Source organism: Microcaecilia unicolor, chromosome 4, assembly GCF_901765095.1.
Source record: "Microcaecilia unicolor chromosome 4, aMicUni1.1, whole genome shotgun sequence".
NCBI classification, from domain to species: Eukaryota; Metazoa; Chordata; class Amphibia; order Gymnophiona; family Siphonopidae; genus Microcaecilia; species Microcaecilia unicolor.
In genome coordinates, this window is record NC_044034.1 from 88,372,304 (window position 1) to 88,392,795 (window position 20,492).

Consider the following 20,492-nt stretch of genomic DNA (forward strand, 5'->3'; position numbering starts at 1 on the left):
TGTCGGAAGGGGTCTCTACCAGACAAGGTTTGAAGTTCTGACCCTCTTCTTGCCGAAGAGATTGCAAACAGGAACACAGACCTCAGTGTCAAAACATTCAGAGAAATTCGAGAAAGAGGCTCAAAAGGAGGCATCTGCACTGCTCGCAGGACCAAGAAAAGAACCACGAAGATATGATCGATCTCAGGGGAGGTGCCAGTTGGTTAACTCCCCTTAGGAAGCGCACCATAACATGGACAAGAAAGAAACCCTACACCCGTCCTCTAAAGTAGGCCAAGGCCGCTGAGAACCCAGAGAGAGTCTCTTCTGGAGACCCTCCTGAAGGAAGGTCAAGACGGAAGCTACTGACGCCTAAGCGGGAGACTGATCCTGCTGCATACCAGGACTCAAAGGTGCGCCAAACTCTGGCACAAGCTGTTGGTTCGGAGCGCCACCTCACTCTCCTCATAGTGGCTATGACTCTGTACGGAAAACTGTTATACATCAGTCTAGTCCTCCCAATAGCCAGGCCGTAAGAGCACATGGAGTGGGCCCTAAATCGCAACTGGACCCTGGCGCAAAGTTCCTTGATGTGAGGAAGACGCAAAGGCTCCTGAAGAGTCGCATGAGGTCCACCTAACACAGGCGCCTGGACCAACCTGGGGCTTGAGCACCACTCACCCCGGGTGCAGAACCACCCGTCTCAGACTCCTGTACAACATGACCAAGAGGGAAAGACATATAGAAACTCTTCCACAGGCCATAGCTGAAGGAGGGCATCGAAACCCAGAGTCTGAGGGACCAGGCCTCTGCTGAAGAAGCACGGAGCTTTGGAGCTGGCAGGGGTTACCAACAAATCCATGGCCGGCAGACTCCAGCGGCTTGTGAACCACGAGAACCCCTGGTCTGAGAGCTGCCACTCTCCCAGACCCAACGCATGTCGACTGAAAAATCTGCCTCGACATACGGATATCTTGCAATGTGCGCTGCCGTCAGTTGCTCCAAATGCTGTTCCGCCCAAAGGTACCAGCACCTCGCTTCCCCGGCTAAGGGAGCGGTCCTGGTTCCTCCCTGCTTGCTGACCTAGACCACCGCCGTGGCCTTGAAGGACTGCTCCGCACCAAATTCTTGAACAACAGCTGCAGAAAGTCCTGGAGGGTCAGACGAATCGTCCTCAACTCCTAGAGAATGAAGGGCCACTGCGCTCCAGCAGGGCCTAAATACCTTGTGCCGACCGTCCCTGGCAGAGAACCCCCAACCTGACAAACTGGCATCTGCGGTGACTGCAAACCACAAGGGCGTCGTCCGGGGCTTGCCCAGACAGAGAGTCTTACCGCCATTCTCCGACACTGGGGACCAACGGCTGAGCAGAGAATGCTGTACCTGCCTCCCAGGTTCGCGGCGCTGACTTGGGTAACAAGTTGGAGACCTGAGAGTCGAAGATCACTCCTAGGTACTCCAGAGAGCGTGAAAGACTCATCCGAATCTTCTCCCGAAGGATAATCTAACCCAAGGATCGCAGTAGGGAGAGAACCCTGACCACGGCTCTCACACCTACCTCAAAAGATGGGACCCGGACCAGACCGTTAACTAGGTAAGGGAACACTGCGTTGTGTTGCTGAAAAAGACTACGATGAGAACTATCACCTTGGAGAAGGTGCGAGACTCTGTTCCAGCACGAAAGGGAGGCCCTGGAATTGAAACAGGCAGTTCAGGACTGCAAGCAGAGACAACGCTGAAACGGGGTCAAAATGAAATGTGCAAATAGGCCTCTTATATCCAGAGCTGACAGAAATTCTCCGTTCCTTACGGTGTCCAAGAACGACCGGAGGTACTCCACCCTGAAGTGACTCACTCTCAAGGGCTTGATGACTCCCGAAATCGAGAATAGGCCGAGAGGAACTTCCTTCCTTGGTCCCAGAAAATAAATGGAATAGCGTCCTGTGCCACATTGTACCACAGGAACGGGCACGGCCTGACCAACAGAATGAGACTATCCAGAGACAGCTTGACTGCCGCGAACTTGCAGGGACTTGCAATGAGGCCAAGAACAGCCTCTTCAGCTTGTAGCCGTCTCGGATAAATCCGAGGAGACATTCGTTCGTCGCTACCCTGGCCCACTCACCCAAGAAGGAGGACAGCTGTCCTCCTAGCAAATCCAGGTCAAGCGCCAGGACCCCAAAAAATGGCCACGAGCCCTAGGGGTAGCTCTAGAAGCATTACTGCCGAAGCGACAGTCTCCACGAAAAGACAGCTGGCAGACACTGCTAGAAATAGAGCGTTATCCAGACGATACTGGAGGGCCCCTCGAATACAGCCTCTGGAGGAGACCATACAAGAATTTGCCCTATTCCTGACCTCTGGGAGCCGCTTGATTCCTTGGAATCTCCGAGCTCCGACACTATCTAAACCAGCTCGACTCCGAAGAGGAGCTTACCCGCGAATGGCATCTTACCATACTGCCCTATAATCCGTGTCAGCTGCCCCATGGCGAAGCGAAGGCCTACGGCGGTGAGAAACAACTAAGGAAGTCCCTTAGTATCAGCCCGAAGGCATCCTATAGCCGATCCGTCACATAGGCCCAATCTATTCTAAGGTTGGACCAGCTGATATTAACCCCCCCCCCCCCCCCCCCCCCACAGAGGAAGTCTGTTGAAAGGCGGTAAGGCCAGGCCTGACCACGTAAGAGCTGCAAACAGCAGCCTACAACACAGGGAGGGTAATACAAAGACCTACTGCAATGCGGCTTCTAACCTCCTGTCCTGCGTGTCCTTGACAGCGGTGCCGCCTTCCACAGGCAAAGCTGTCCTGGATCCCTGAAATGACAAGAGATTCCACAGAAGGAAGGTGGGAGAACTTGCGCTCCCCCTCAAGAAGGGGAACAAGCGCTGCATGACCTTAGCGACCCGAATGGCAGCCTCCTGAGAACCCCATTGCCCCGCAATAAGAGCCTTTAGAGCCTCGAAAGGTGGAAGGCTCTAGGCGGGCGCCTGGTGGCCGAAACTATAGAAGGAGCCACCAAGAAGGAAGGCCCACCATAGGTGCTGAGATTCCCAGAATTTTCATAGCCCGCACAATCAGGATTGGAACTGCTCCTTGCGAAAGAGGCGGGCAAGAGCGAAAACATCTGCTCCCTCTGAGACCTCACCGTCCTCCTGAGTGCTGGGAAACCTAGACCTGCTGCCCTCATCTACCCCAAAACAGCAGACTCCAGGTCTAGAGGTAGGGGGGGTACCCTGGGGTGCTTGTGAGACCCTCAGAGCTACTATCAGCCAGAGGAGTCCCAGCCCTTAAAAGCAAAAAACCTCGTGCCTAAGGGCACAAAATCTGGGGAAAAGCTTCATGCTCCGCTCCCACAACCACACCGTCAACCACACCGTCTCCGAAACGGCTTTAGAAATAAAGACATGGAGGTTCGCGAATCTAAGATGGCACCGGTGCTTCGGTCTGAGAAGGCACCACGCAGGAAGAAAAGGCACTGCTTAACTTAGGTGCCTTTCCTGAGCCACCCTTCTTTGGAGCGTCCTGCTCTGTTAAGGAGCCATCGCGAACGGGGGAAAATACAACAAAAGTTGCCATCAGTAAATGAGCAGCTATCGCAGAAGGCGCTCCACAACTGGTGGCAAAAGGGCAGGCAAAGGCGGACAACGCCGCGCTTCTCCCGTCGGCCCTGAACCGCGGACCGGGGATACAGTCGCCGCACTATAAATCCCGGAATCCCCCTCCCGCTTAAGCTGTCAGTACCTGAACGACCGGAGCTGCAACAAATCTGTCCAAGTGAGCAAACACCTGTTCCTCTGTTTTTCTTCGAAGCTTTTTTTTTTTTTTTTGGCAGGAGAAAACTCACGTTGCGCTGGCTCCAGCGGGAGGGGGGAGAAGGGTGTCACCGCTCGATCCCAAGCCTGGGAGAGCCCTCAACCCCGGGGGTTAACAACTACCCCTGCAAAGCAGGAGAGGAGCCCCACCAGTGCTCAACTACACCTGCAAAGCAGGAGAGGAGCCCAAATCCAAGCTCAACTACACCTACAACGTAGGAGAGGAGACCAAAGCAGAGCTGCTGAGTCTTGTGACCATTCCCTGCTACATAGAGAGAATACTGAGGAATTGGTGACTGCACGTGACCATATATAGGGAGCCAAAAGATTGCTCTCTATCTCCCCTGCTGTTGGATGGACATAACCCACTCGTTTATGGATTGATCAGACGATATGGAATAATTTTTAAGCAGTTTTAGTGATATTCAATTTTATTTCATATGGGAAGCTTTCAAATAAATTAAAAAGCTGTGAAATAAGGTGAAAAAACAAAACAAAACCTTTTGTTCTCCACCTTTTAAAGCGCTGGGCTGAAAAAGGGGATGGGAAAAGAGAAAAATGAGATGCTGGACCAGCAGTAGGGGTGGCGCCTTTACAAGGGGGGGGGGGGGGGGCCTAGCACCGGCCCTGTTAGAAGCCCAGACGAGATGTTTTTCACATACCAAAAAAAGTCAAAGGGACATCCAGGGACAGCCAGCATGGTTAAAAGGTGAAGTGAAAGAGGTTAAGAGACACAAAAGAAACATCTTTCAAAAAAAAAAAAAAAAAAAAATGGAAAAAGGATCTTAAAGAAAACAGAAGCTAAGCACTGATAAGCATTGCTAAAGAAAAGCTAAAAATTTGAGAAGCTTGCCACAGAGACACTCATAGTAAAAACTTCTCTCCATGGACAACCAGAATCCAGCGCCACACTGATGGTGATGTAATCGCACACTTCTGGAATGCTGGAACTCTCTCCTAGCAACCAATTCAAATAATACTACTGCCCCTATGCACACTCCCTCTTAGAATCCCTTTTTCTGTTAACTTACCAGTCTTTCATCTGCATAGATATGGTTGAGTTTTTCTATTCTCTTAGTTTTAGGATTTGTTGTTTTATCAGTACAGTATGTCGCTTTAGAAGCCAAGATTCAAGAGAAGTCCTCGTAAGAGGAAGATCTTGAGACTAGACACACGATTGGTGTGTCAAGTGCAAAATTGCTTAAAGGGTGCCCCCATTTCTCCTCAAGCAGGTCACATGCGGTAACTGAAGTTGAAGGATTTTTTTAGCGCAATTATTCCTTCCTCGAAAAAAGCTTTAGTGAAAACAAAGAATTTACAAGCTCAACTGAGCAAGCTTTGAGATCTAGCTGCTCTTCTCCGGTGCTGTGAGATAGAAATGTGCAGCAGGGTGGAGTCAGCTCCGATACAGTAAACTCGACACTCCACGGAGTTCTTGAAGAAGGCTGTGTTGCTAGACACAATGTTGAAGTTCGCATCAGAGCAGGTTGAGTCAGAACTGAATGTCACAATGCAAAGGGCAAAGGTCAGCCTCGCCGGAGCAGGGCAGTGGAATTGGAGCTTCTTCAAAACGGCACAGAATGGAGGATCTCTACCTCCACTCTTCCCCAGCTTCCATTAGTTTAATGAGAAGTAGCAAGTACATTCCGGAAGCTTTCTTCTCCATTTCACCTCCTCTGTTGGAGCGCACAGTGCAGCAGCCACACCCCTTTTTGAGAAGATGCAGCACGACTTCTTGCAGGAAAAAAAGGAGGGGGAAAAAAAAGAAGTGTGCAGCTTTGCCTTCTCTGGACCCTGTCTCCATCATTGGAGCAGGTAGAAGTCATCTTCTTCTTCCTCTGAGTGCTTTTCAGTACAGCGAGAGGAAGATTTTGCTTCGCCTGTGCAAACTCCATGTTTTTTCACCTGTTCCTGATATTCCTGTCTCTCAGGAGGATGTTTCATACCTAGCATTCCTGCAGAAACTTTCAACTGTTTTACTAGGGGTTCATTCACCAGGATTCCCCAAGTTACATGGACCTTTAGATTAAGGAGAACTCAAAGGATAAGGCCACAAAGCTACAAAATAAAATTTTCTAAATAAAGAATTCGAAAAGAGAAATTTTTTTTTTTGTTCTGCCAACTGCAAGTGACAAATCTAGTACATGACAAAAGGAAAGAAAGACTTACTTTCTGTACCAGCATCATTGTTCATAAGTGTAAAGAGACTACACTAATAAGCAATTACACATTAAGAAAACACTTCTACAATAGTTAATGTATGCACGTGATCCACAGTAAAAGCATCTTTACACAAAGTTATTCTAACTAGACGTTATGCTTCATAACTTGACTCCTTTCAGAAAAGTTAGTATACTAATTAAGTGATCATATTTTGGCAAAAATTTCCCTAGGATTCCATCAGTGCAACTGAAACCAAGGCAGAGTCAAACCTGGTGCATCGCAACAAAATTATTACACAAAATAAAATTGAAAGCACAACATTTTAAGGCTAAAAGTATTTAAAAAATTGATGCAATTTACTAAAGGACAAAGACTGTGCATTAAAAGGGCATAACGTTTTGAAGCATCTCTTACAAGAAACAAATGCATAGGTCAAAAGGAATGGCAACATGGATTCCTGCCCTCCTCTGTCCCCCTTCCCACCTCTACAATAAGTTGAGAAACAGAACAACATTTTATCAGCTTTCTTTAGTTATTAGATGCCCACTACACATTTGCAAAAGGAGAAAACAAAAACTGGTCTATTTTGGCCCATACCGAATACTAGAAAATCTAAAAGATTAGACCATTCTAAAATGTTAACACTATAAATATTCCTTTAAGTAGAAAATTCACTTTTGCTCAAAACTACAATTTCTTTTTTTATAAACTCTATATGCTATCATAGCTGTTGATTAGAAAACAATTTAGACAATATCTCCTTCCATCATTTGTACAAAAATGAAATATGTTTCACAGAAACAAAGCATGGTTTTCATTTTCCTATTTAAAATATGCCCAACTCCTCAAATTTTCCCTCATTTTTCATATAAAAGCAAATTGCTACATATTTCCAACTCTTGTGAATTCCAGCAAGCTTTGAACCTAGTACTACTACTACTTATTTCTATAGCGCTACTAGACGTACGCAGCGCTGTACACTTGAACATGAAGAGACTGTAAGCTCTGTCGAGCAGGGACTATCTAATTAGGACAGACAAACAGGACAAACAAGAGAAGGGAATTTTAAAGTGAGGATGATAAAATAAGGGTTCTAAACAAGTGAACAAGGGTTAGGAGTTAAAAGCAGCATCAAAAAGGTGGGCTTTTAGCTTAGATTTGAAGACGGTCAGAGATGGAGCTTGATGTACCGGCTCAGGCAGTCTATTCCAGGCATATGGTACAGCAAGATAAAAGGAGGAGAAGGGTGCAGATAAGAGATTTACCCAGTGACCGGAGTTCCCGGGGAGGAATGTAAGGAGAGATGAGAGTGGAGAGGTACTGAGGAGCTGCAGAATGAATGCACTTATAGGTCAATAAGAGGAGTTTGAACTGTATGCGGAAACGGATAGGAAGCCAGTGAAGTGACTTGAGGAGAGGGCTAATATGAGCATAACGACCCTGGCGGAATATTAGTCGTGCAGCAGAATTTTGAACAGATTGAAGAGGAGAGAGATGGCTAAGTGGGAGACCTGTGAGAAGCAAGTTGCAATAGTCTAAGTGAGAGGTGATAAGAGCGTGGATGAGGGTTCTGGTAGTGTGTTCAGAAAGGAAAGGGCGAATTTTGCTGATATTATAGAGAAAGAAACGACAGGTTTTAGCAGTCTGTTGAATATGTGCAGAGAAGGAGAGGGAGGAGTCAAAGATGACCCTAAGGTTACGAGCTGATGAGACAGGAAGGATGAGAGTGTTATCCACAGAAAGAGAAAATGGGGGAGGAGGAGAGTACTACTACTACTTATTTCTATAGCGCTACTAGACAGGGTTTCTCAACTCAATCCAGTCCTAGGGACATGCCTAGCCAATCATGTTTTCAGACCACCCACAATGAATATGCATGAGAAATTTGCATAGAATGGAGGCACGGTATGCAAATGTCTCATGTATGTTCATTGTGTATATTCTGAAAACCTAAGTGGCTAGATGAGTCCTGAGGACAGGGCTGAGAACCCCTGTCTTAAAATGATGGCCTGGTACACATTGGGTTTTCTATACTTATATGCAAAGCAACAATTCAACTGGCAGCATGAGCAAAGTCTAAAAGGTAACAAGGGTGGAGAGTAAGATACCCTGATGCTCTTAGCTAAAAATGTCACTGCCCTACCAGAATGAAGAGTCTTATTACATTATTTGGCTTTTTCAACCTTAGCTCAAAGTAGGTTACAATAAACTGCCACTAGTAACATAATAGATGACGGCAGAAAAAGACCTGCACGGTCCATCCAGTCTGCCCAACAAGACAATTCATATGTGCTACTTTTTGTGTATAACCTACTTTGATTTGTACCTGTGCTCTTCAGGGCACAGACCGTATAAGTCTGCCCAGCACTATCCCCGCCTCCCAACCACCAGCCCCGCCTCCCGATCTCAACTAAGCTCCTGAGGATCCATTAACTATTAGCACCATCAACAAAGTGTTAGCAACATCCTAGCCATGAGCATTGTCAAGGGCACTATTTTCACCTTACAAAGGAAGGAAACACATTCTACAAGGCATCTGGGCCACAGTTCGATTACAGCAACAGACAACATAAGTATTCAGAAACCTAAACAAGGGAACTTCCTCCTCTCCTCTTGTGTCTGGGTGGTCAATCTGTCACAGCCCTAGCAGATAACCATCTTCAATCACCATGGTTTCAGGCACTGTGTGGCACTTGCCTGATTGCAAGGCCACTGCCTCGACCTCCAACTTCTAGATGCTTTTACCCACAAAAGCCAAACTTCACATAACAACCAACCATTAAGGTTAGCTTGGGTTTCTGCTTCTATCGCAACAGAAAAAAAAAAACCTGAAGGCAAAAGAAGGGACAACATAAGGACAGGACAGCAGAGCAATGTCATCTGTGCCCATGGAACCCTAAACACTCAACAAGGCTCTATCCCATTACGGCTCATCCTCCAATCCCAGAGCTAGTTAAGAAGTATTCAAATAATAACATCTATATTTACCCACAACAATGGACCCTCCCTCCCCCCACAAGCAAGGGAGAGTGGACAAGAGATAAGGGCGGGTTACCTCCAGGCTCTGAGCTATGTTGAGGCTGACCGGAGGTATCCACCCCCCCAAGTCTCAAACTTTAAAAAAGTGAATACAGCAGAAGAGACACTGCTAATAGCCTTGCCCACAACAGATGTAAGGTCGAAGACCAGGCAAAGTTTTGGGGCTACAAAATTTGACAGTACAGACTTAATATTAAGGGCACCATAATGACAAACAAGGATGCATAAAAAAAAAAACGAACTACTTCTGTAGCTCTTTAAGCCAATAGGAAAACATTTTAGTACCCTCCTGGAGAAGAATTCCACCTCACTTCTCTATGAGGTAGCCACAATGGTGAGACGTGTAGAATAGTAGCTCAATTTTGGTCTCCGTACATGCTGAAGAAGTCTCTGCCACTCCTGCCATTGTATGAAATTTTCCTTCTAGAGATGTCTTCATGAGCCACCATTAAAATATGGCCTCAGATGGCAGAAGTCAGCTGCAGGAGAACATACACTGTGGGAAGGAAAGCTTTTGACATGCTCCCTCCTACTGAAGGACAGTCACCACTGTTCTCATTGCTGATTGGGTTGACAATGAGCAAATGGGGTGGGGTCTGAGTGTATCATGTTATAAAAAGGGAGGGCAGTACAAAATAAAGGTGTATGTACACAGGTTCCATGCATTGCCCTGATACTTTTCTTTTCCTCATTGAGAACCTACTCTCCTTTGCAAACAAAGTGGAACACACATGCGACCTCCTGACCTTTGCAGTGACACACAATTCCGAGTAGCCATCAGGTTCTGTGTCAGCCAGGAGAGAAAGGGGTTGAACTTTCCTTTTACTCAAAAGACAGAAAAATACTGCCTTTCCACAAGAAGGAATAGTATTGCAATACCTTGTGAGAATGTTCTGAAGTTATACAGTGTTATAAGTTAGTGTCCTGGGGGGGTCACATGTTGCAGCCTGCCTCAGAAAACATGAGAGAAAAGTACTGCGCCACAAAGCCTCTGAAAATCAGCTGTTTTACCCATCTTCTCCTCCCAAATTGTTCACATTTTTGCTGGGACTTCTCTATACCTCCGTGCTGCTGAGCAGAGTCCTCTCGGGCGAGAGGATCGAGGTATGCCTGTAAAATTGTTGAGAACTCCTCAAGATAAACTTTGCTGCCCAGGGCTCAAGATGGAGACAGAACAAGCTGCGTTTACTGACCATGCGGGAGACTAGGTTCAGGAAATCATGCGTTCGGTGTCGGCAGCGCTGGCAGACAGCTTGAATAAGCTGCAATCAGCGGTGGACGAGCTTAATGAAAAAGTCAATATCCACCATCAGAGGTTGACGAGGTGGAGAAGAGGGTCTCAGCCCAGGAGGACGCGGGGACACACACGGTGCAGCAAATCACTGAACTGCGCAAAGATACCAAAAACTAGAGGAACAAGAAAACAGGCAATGGAGGAATAATCTGCGCCTTATAGAGATTCCCGAATCATTGAAGGACATCGATCTCTACAATACGTTTAGTAAGTGGCTGCCGGAGCAGTTGGGGCTCCAAATGGATCAGGAGCATTATGGATGCAAATACACACATCGAACTGGGCCCAAATTAGAAGCAAAATAGAGAACGTCCAGCAATAGCTCGATATCTCAACTGGAGATAGAAAGAAACTTTGTTAAAAGCATATCGAAAACATAGCCCACTGACTTACGAAGAAGCCAAGCTGCTGTTTAATGATTATTCAGTGCAGGTGGAGGCCCAAAGAAAACTCATGGCGCTGCACTGCTCAGAGATGCGCCACAGAGGGATTCAGTTTGCTTTAATTTTCCCAGCGAACATGCGGATATGGCATGCAGGAAGAACAATAACTTTACAATCTCCGGAGGAGGCAATATGTTTTTTGGCCAAACTAAATAGGCGTCGTGCTTCTCCCGGAAGCACTGGGTTGTGAGCCCTTGGACCCCTGCCGTGGAGCGGCAGTGGCAGGTGAAATCATCTCCAAACCGCAGACAAGGCAAAACAGGACTGGAACCCCGGACTGGAGTACTGAACTGGAACACACCGGACTGGTACGCACTGAACTGGAACACACAGAACTGGACCTAGGCTTCACCTACACATAGCCGCCGTTCCCCGGGGGTTGAGCCCCCAGGTGCAGGCAGCCGGCAGGACTTGGAGGAAAACTGGTACTGGAACTAGCAGGCAGGAACACCAGGAATCAGGATTCAGTGCCCACAGGCACCTAGACAAAAGAAAGGCAGACATGGGTGCAGGGCTATGGCTGAAGCTCCAGTAGCTAGAAATACAGGCAGGGAGCAGAGCAATACTGAAAGCTGCCAAGAAGCCACTAAGAAAGAAACCCAAGCCAGGAATACAGACCAGAGGCAAGACAAGGAAATAATGAATAGAACCAAAACTAGCTACACACAGACTAACTAGAATTAAGCTACACACAAGCTAACTAGATTCAGGCAAGAAACTCAGAATAAAACTGGACTAGGCAGAAGTGCACAGAGCACACCCACATCCCAAGGACCTTAGACGATGCAAACACAGAAGTTTCTAGGTGATTAATAAAGCCCATCAGTACCTGAGGCTCAGCTGCAGCAATCTCAAGGCAACTATGGGTGCTGTTCAGGCACAAACAAGAAAGACAAGTCTGGCAGCCTGGAAGATCTGAACCGTACTGAGCTGAAGCCTGGAACGGGTAAGGACAGCAAGACAGTCTATGGCAGCCACCGGTTCTGGCCACCAGAAGGCGAGAGGAGCACAAACCAAGAAGCAGGCAGAAAGCATAGTGAAGCATAGAGAGGCTCAACACACATAGGTGCAGTATAGCGGAGTAATTAGAGCCACGTTGGAAGCAGCCAGCACAGAGACAGAGCTAACTCAGGCAACACACACAGGTGCAGTATAGTGGAGTAATTAGAGCCACGCTGGAAGCAGCCAGCACACAGAGACAGAACTACTACTACTTAAACATTTCTAAAGCGCTACTAGGGTTACGCAGCGCTGTACAATTTAACACAGGACAGTCCCTGCTGAAAGAGCTTACAATCTAATGTACAGTCAGTCAAGTAGGGGCAGTCAAATTGGGGCAGTCTAGATTTCTTGAAAGGTATAAAGGTTAGGTGCCGAAAGCAACATTGAAGAGGTGGGCTTTGAGCAATGATTTGAAGATGGGTAGGGAGGGGGCTTGGCATAGAACTAACTCAGAAAGGACAGAAGCCAGCTCAGAAGCTGACCCCCCGAAATAAGGTAAGTGAGAGGGGTTACGACCACAAACGTGACAATGGGGCAGAGGGAGAACCTTAACCTAAACCAAAGCCTTGCACTATGCCATCAGTATGGGCAGTGAACAGACATGGCTCTGAGAGAATTGATTTCTGATGTCTGCACATTGTGGGGGATTTTCTGTGGGCTGGAACAGAGGAGACTGAGCTCTGCTCCCACGGGGGGGATGCCCTTCTCATCTTGGTACTGAGCTGGTGCCCGGAGGGAATTGCATGGGCAATGTTTTCTTTTTTCTTTCAGATTGCACGCCTGCTTTTGGAGGGTATTATAGGGGTGGGGTTGGTGTGTTATGCATGGACAGGAATGTGTGAGGGGGAGGGAAATGGTAGCTGCCTTGTGGTTCTGGAGAGAAAGTGGTGTGAGTGGAATGGAGAGGACTAAAAGTGTATGTGGGGATTTTTTCTGCTTCTCTGTCGGGTTTAGATGGGAGGCCTGACAGGGGTTTGTATAAATGCTGCTGTGTAACATCTTATATTCTGCAGGGTAATGTCCAACTGTGAAAACCCTAAATGTTGATGGCATTAAATCCCCAGTTAAGTGTACAAGGGTACTTATTGGCTCAAAAAAAAGCTGCATGCAGACACTGCATTTGTAAAAGAGACACACTTAACTAGTGGAGAACACCTGAAACTCAAAAGACAGTGGGTAGGAGAGATCTACTATTTGGCCTTTAGTGGCAGGAAGCACAAACAAGTTACCATTTCACTTACATAGCAGATTCAAGATAAAGAGGGGAGGTTTGTTTTAATAGTGGGTGAAATTTAGGGAACAAAGATGCTTTTTATGTAACATCTATGCGCCATATGTGTATAGCCATAAATTCTTCTCCAAGATGGCAGGCCATCTAGCGGGATACCCAGAATATCAAGTAATATTATGGAAGGATTTTAACATAACAGCAGACCCCCCCCCCCTAAAAAAAGAATGGACCATGAAAACAGGGGAGTGAATGTTTTGGCCCAACAGATGGATTTGCTAGATATATGGAGGATTTTGCATCCCTATGAACAGGAATACACTTTCTATTCCAACACACACAATGTCTATGCAAGATTGGATTATAGATTAGTAAATGGGTGTCTTTTTTTCTAAAGTACAAGGGACAGAGATCTACTCTTCTACACTCTTGGACCATGAGCCTGTGGGGTTGTTTCTAAATTTCACCCAGGGACAGAATGCAAGAAGATTTAGAGTAGCGGACCTACTAAGAGCTAAGTGGTTGGATTACTGTGCAGATACCACCACTCCTGATGTGGACCCTATTAACTTTTAGTACACATCGAAGGCGGTGCTGCAAGGTCATATCCTGTCCTATGTTGCCCACCAAAGGAGAGCAAGAGAGAGAAAGTTGCTCAGATTGACCTGAAAGTTGCAGCAGCTTCAGCATTCCCAGACTGCTTTTCTTGATACTCAGCCTAAAGTAGAATATCACTATTAAAAGGCAGATCGAAAACTTTCTGCATAACAAAGCTGAACATGCCCTGTATTATCAGAAATTTAAGCTCCACAGGTGGGGTGGAAAAACAGGTAAACTTACAGCTAATTTGGTGTGTCCAGTTAGAAAGAGGCAATTGATCAACTCCATCAAGGACTGGCAGGGGAGGCAGTATAACCAAGAAAGTCAGACGGTAGAACAAGTTGTACAATTTTATACAAATCTATACAGCAAAAGAACTAGATCTCGCTGCTGTAGATGGCTTTTTCCAGAGTGCAGAGCTGCCAGCATTTACACAGAACCCATAACAGCAATGGAATTTATTACTAGTATTAGAAATCTCAAATTCATGAAGGCTCCGAGGCCTGATAGACGAGGCTCAGGATGGAATACTACGACACGATACTCCCACCACTTAGTCGGATGTGCAATGCTGTTACAGAGAGGGAGTCGGATGGATACTGGAGAACGTCACACACATGATACTGCATCCCAGACCAGAAAAAGACCCAGACAAGGGGGGGGGTTCTATCGCCCAATATCCTTACTGAATCAGGACATTAAGCTTTTGGACAGCACTCTGGCCCGCAGGCTAAATGTTTTCTTACCATGGATTATACATCCTTACCAGGTAGGCTTTGTTCCAGGAAAATATGCCTCTATGAGACTTGCAAGGGTGATGGGTGCTTTGCATGAACACAGGGGTAGTGGGGGCACAGGTGCTTTAGCAGGGTTAGACATGGAAAAGATCTTTAATAGCATATCATGGGAATACCCATTTTGGGTCATGGATCGATATGGCATGGAGGAGGGGGCAGATTCACTGCATGGGTAAAAGCGCTATATACGAAACAAACAGCATGCCTTTTGATCAATGGGAATTTGTCAGCCCCTTGAGCTGCAGCGGGGGAACCAGACAGGGTTGCCCTCTCTCCCCCCTACTGTTCTTGCTGACAATTGAGCCTCTGGCTATTAAGATGTGGGCCAGGGACACATTACAGGGTTGGTGGGGGGGAGGGGTGGACAGAACGTCGTATTAGCCTTTTTGCAGAATGATATACTTTTACATCTTGCTCAATTCCAGCTGCACTTGGAACCTGCATTGGAAGTAGTGCGAGAGTTTGGGGTTATCTCCAGCCTCAAAGTCAACTGTTATAAATCTGAACTTCTCTTACTGTTGGGAGAAGTGAGGCTCCATAGAATACGCACCCGGCTATCCCTCCTACTACAAAACCTATGCAGTACTCGGGGATCTATTTAAGCTCGAACCCCGCAGTTATGTATCGTTACAACATACTGAGGCCATTGGAGAGCACAGAAAAGCTATGCAAGGCTTGGAAAGATCTTCCTCTGACACATTTTGACCATATAGCATTAGTGAAAATGGTTATGGTCCCAAAATTACTGTATCCCCCTTCAGACCATGCCTATCTGGAAGATGCAACGGGATGAATTTAAATTTTGCTCGATTGTATCCCAGTTAATCTGGAGGTGGGTAGCGAGACGAGTCCCCCATTTTGTTTTTTTTTTTAATCTGCTGCACACTCAGGAGGGTCTTTTAGTCAAACATCACCCTAAACTTCTTTTTATATCCCCGTTGAGAAGGGCGTGGAGGTGGTGGAGGAAGTTTCAAGGTAGATCAGGGCTGTGTCCTCTTTTATGAAGATGGAGGGGAATGCCAATTTTCAGCCTGGGTGGGGTAAATCAGTCTTTGCAGATTGGTCTTCTCGAGGATGTTCATCCCTGGATCAGCTGCTCGATTTGGTGGGGAGGGTTTTCCACTTTCTCATAAGTACAGCAGTCCTGGGGATTACTTAAATACATGTTTTCCTATTTTACGCTTCAGCACTACTGGGACAGGTTTTTCACATTAAACAATATATTTTTTTTTAATTAAAAAAAAAAAAAAAAGTTAGTGTCCTGGACCTGAGATAGTCTCTTGAGCTGGTGCTGTGGAATGAATTCTAAGTCCACAATCTACCAAAAACCTCAGTCCTGGTTGAGAAGCACAGCGGTTAGGACCCTGTTCTACCTCTGGTGGATAGGCTTAAGGAAGGTTCCTCAGGCAGTGGTTAATAATTAACTGAATCCATTTCCTAATAGGTCACAGGAACAGTTATTGGAGCTCCTATGTATTGCTATGAATTGTAATTGATATGTTTTAATCAAAAATATTACATATATAATTTCTGTAAAGCACTTTAGCTATTCCTCATTGAGTTCAATAATAGGATACAAGTCTACACAGAAAACAAGCAGAATACTGATTATAAAAAATACAATTCTCTGCTTACCAAAGAAATAAGATAGAAAAAAAAACACAACCTGAAGTTGCTTTTATGCAAATACACCCAAAAAAACCAAACTGAAGTTACTTTTTTTTTTTTTTAAATGTTTCTCTGTTGCTTCAATGCAAATAACACAAAAAAGCAGTACACTAACATAGGGCTAAGCAAATGTTGAGACTGACCAGAAAAAAGCACTACTCAGGAATATTCTACAAAAACAAAACAAAAAAAAAAAAAAAAGTAGAAAGGAAAGAAATCAAGAGAAGTATCACAACATCCTAACTCAGGATGCATTTAGGGCCCCTTTTAACTAAACTGCGCTGGCGATTTCTGGTGCGGCAAATGCACCGCAGCCCATTCATTTTTAATAGATTCCCACACAGCAAATGTGAGTCAATCACTAGTGTGGTTTAGTAAAAGAGGCCCTTAGGGCCTAACTCATCAAGGTCTTTACCCATAAACACAGAATGGAAGCAACGCCTTAGTAAATCAACTTTTCAAGGATGGGGCAAAAATAAAACCCTCTTATGGGTGCACATCTATTCTTTCTAAATTTCCTCACCATTAATCCAAATCCTCTCTACCATTCTGCTGCACTAAAGGTTACATCAAAATTTAAACTTACTGATAACTATAAACTGCATTATAGTGTGTAAAACTAGGACATACCAAGCAGCGCTTCCTGGTAGTCTATGACATTCAAATACAAAAAAAAAAAAAAAAAAAAGACATTTCAAAGATAGAATGCAGTATCAGTATTTTTAATTAGATACGATCCAACTGGGTCACTTTTGGGTTAAAATGTAAAGCTAAATGTTTGTGTACTGTTAATGTCACAAACATTTGCATAATGTACCTCAAAGCATAGCACATCCAAAATTAGAAATACTGTATATCATCAGATCACTTCCAAGCTAAAACTTTTAAAAAGCAATCATGCATAAACTAGCAACACAGTGTAGCAAAAGGAAATGCAATGCCAGCTTCCCTGCACCAACTCTGGGGAAAAAAAGCTAAATATACTGCTAATTAAAAATCAGCAACCTGATACAAGAAGATTTTCAGTTATGTGTAAAGGGTCAAACGTTAAGTCAACTGCACTGCTGACCTAGAGGGCACTCACCTTTTGTTACTTACCTAACTCATTCATACAACATTCCAATAGAATACCCACTAAATACATCCAGTTTATTTTATATGAATTAATAGTCCCAATAGATCAGACTTTGGGGGGGGGGGGGGGGCTCAAAGCTGCCTACCTGAAGAACTGATACTAGATTGAACCCTTATTGATACCAAGACTGAACCCTTCTTAAAGGAGCTGTGAAGACGTTATTTGTAGAAAACAGAGACTCGCTACAGTTCTGCAGAAGAAACCGCAGTCAGCTCCTGCCACCCACAGCTCACCTTTAAAACATTCTCATCAAAACTTGATCGTTTGTATTTAGCCTCCTGGCAATCAAAATTGGTACCAGTAAATATAGACGACCGATCGCAATTTTACTGTCTGGAAACTCCTTTTTTTCTGCAGAACTTTTCAAAATATTGAAAAACAACCTGGAAGACTTACAGCGAGTTTAAGTATCAAAACCTTGCAAAAAGTGTCACATTTCAAAGTACTTTTTCAACATTTGCAAATTCAAGAAGAAATGCCATTTGTAAAGCTGGTCTTAAATTCAAAACTACTAGGCAGTTCCTCGTTACCAGGCAGAGTATACATGCAGCTCACCCGGCGGTTCGTGAAGAATCACAGCTGCCCACTTCAAAGGTCTGAGGGCTCGAGAACTACGAACAACGTTTTGCTCAAAAACGTACGAAAGGCAATAAAAGTTTACTAACTGCAAATAAAGGCAGCTTAGACACCCCTCCCCCCCCCCCAAAAAAAAACACTGAAAAGACATTGAGAGTTTAACAAGTAAAATGGCAGCAAGTGATCTACTACCTTTAGATTCATACTTAAAGCATCTAAAAGGGACAAAAAAAACCTCCCCCTCCATATACACACACCTATCAACTATCATATGTGTATGTGCATGTATACACGTTATATAAATCTGTAAATAAAAGGGCCTTTAAGTATACCAGCAAAATATTAAGTCGCTTTATTGACGTTTGTGCATCTATAGAGTGCTTAAAGCAATTTCAACTGAAAGAAGTCTCGAATTCTTTTTTTGTCTGCCATGCACCTTTACAACCTCCTTTTCCTTTGCCAACTAATAAACATATATTAGCCCTAGATAGCACCCCGAGTGTTGGATGCGTCAATAAGGGCGCACGTGAGCCAAGTTTGGTAAACATTGTTTTGCTCTTCCCATTTCCAAGAACCCTTTAGTTAACTCTGAGGATCTGATTTTTTTTGTGTGTGTGGCGATTTAAAAAAAAAAAAAAGTTACTTTTTATTTTTTTTTCACTTGTCCACTCACCTTCCAGCCGGCCGAGCTGTTACTGTCACCCTTATCCTTGAAGTAGGGAACGCTCTTCACCATCCAGTCGTAGATCTGCGAGAGGGTGAGTCGCTTCTCGGGGGAGCTCTCGATGGCCTTGGTGATCAGGTCCGCGTAAGACATGTTGCCCCAGGCGTTGCGGCGGGACGAGCTACTCCTGCGGGGTTGCTGCTGCTGGCCGCCCACCACCAGGGAGGCCGGGGAGAGCGCCGGGACGTGCTGGAGCTGCTGAGGCGGCTGGAGGCAGTTCTCCTGACACTGGAAGTCTCCGCACACGGCCCCCGCTTTGCCACGGTCAAAGTCCTCGCTCTCCTCCAGCAGGCTCAGGTTACTGATGAAGTCAATGTTTCCGCCGGCATCCGGCTGCACCGACGGCGCCGGCGACGAGTTGGCCGAGTTGGCCTGGTTGAACTCCGGTCTGGGCAGCGGCCAAGTGCAAGAGCGCGGCCGGGAGAAAGGCTCGAAATCCGGGTCGATCTCGACGACCTGTGGCTGCGGGGCTTCGGCCATTGCTAGCTGACTGGTAATAAATAACAGCTTAAAGAGGGTGAAAAAAAAAATAAAGTACGAAATAGAGGTGGGGGGGGAAGAGGATTAGTCACAAGGTGTTGAGTGACGTATGGGGGGGGCAGAAAAAAAAAAGAGTGAGCGAAAAGAAAACTGAACTTCGTCACTTCATCAATGTCCGCAGCTCGCGGGGCTCCGAGCGCGAGCCGCTGACAGCTCAGAGAAGGCGGGCGGGCGGGCAGTCAGCGGCCTCCGCGTAAGCCCTTCACTTCCCTCCTTTTATGTTTCTCGTTCTTTTCGCTGGTCTTCTTCTTCAGTAGTTGTTGCTGCGCCGCCGCCGCCTCCTTGGAAGAGACAGAGCGTCCGCCCGCTCACTCACGAGGAGTTTAGTTTCTCACTGTCAACACATCAGCCAGCCCGCTCGCGATTTTCGTCTCCAACGCGCGCCGAATACTACTGCTGTCATTACACTCAACAGAGCGTGAGGACGAGCGCATCGCCGCCGCCAGTAACCCCCCAATACTTGCACTGCTGCAGCCTGTTGAATGATCGGAAGCGGTGCGAAGTGTGACCGGCCCACAAGAGAGTTACTGGAACTAACCAGACGAGTCATCGCCCAGCCACGCCCTTCTTTTCTTCTGATTGACAGGTGGATGCGGACCAATCAGCAGAAGGTGTCGACTGCCAGCTTCGGGCCTGAGTGAGACGCGCTTCCCAACTTTTTGTTTTTGCTTTTCCTGCGTTTTTGCCAGCGATGAGCGGGAGTTTGCCACTTTCCTGCTAGATTTTGTTGTTACAGCTGCGCTGCGGCAGCAACAGCCAGAGAGATGAGCAGGCGAGGTCGTCTACGGCGAGAAAACTAGCATACACGGTGGCAGATAAACACCAAAATGGTCCTTCCAATCCCTGACCAGCAGAGATCCCAATACCACTGTCCGCTTGAGGAGTCCTGTGGCGCCTTGGCTCTGTTGGGGAATGTTGTTTTTCTGTGTGTTTTCCGTTTAGTACTTCAGATCGGACTCGGGCAACCGAGGCGCCGTGCATTGTTTAGCCCAGTCTGACAGCCGCTAACAATGACAAGGAGGACTGGAGCTAGAGATTGTATGTTCTATATACTTTCTATAACTACTAGCTTCTGCCTGCTCAGGTTACAAATTAAAATGACTGTTTTACGTACTGGCTTATTGCACAGGGCAAACTAGACCTGTTCTGCAAGAAACTGATGTCCTCAGCCTACGAGAGGGACTTTGTCTAATGTGGTCAGCTAACTGTCCTCCAATGACAAAACACATCTTGAGCCCTGCCGTTTGTTTTCCTGTGCAAGTCATCATAAGCTAAAGAGCGCAGTGCAGGATTCTCAGTGTAGTGTGGTTAAGTTAGTCCAAAATGAATACATAGAACTAAAGTTTAACAAACAAGTTGTTAAATTATAGGTCATTGGACCAATAAAAAAGTAGGATCAGCTGAAGATAGGGCCCCCAACTCCGAATTAGCACTTATGTGGTTAGTTGGTGAGCTACTATTGGTTGTTACTATTTGGGTTTCTGCCAAG

The 20,492-nt window shown here is 46.0% G+C and overlaps 1 protein-coding gene across 1 annotated transcript in view; it reads right to left on the bottom strand.

The window, feature by feature from the left end:
* FOXO1 (forkhead box O1) overlaps window positions 1-19,565 on the bottom strand; it is a 116,381-nt gene extending 96,816 nt beyond the window's left edge. Inside the window, 1 exon segment of the mRNA XM_030200418.1 lies at window positions 18,413-19,565. Within this exon segment, the coding sequence (XP_030056278.1) occupies window positions 18,413-18,943 (531 nt within the window). The 5' untranslated portion in view covers window positions 18,944-19,565.
* Window positions 19,566-20,492: the final 927 nt, after the last annotated feature.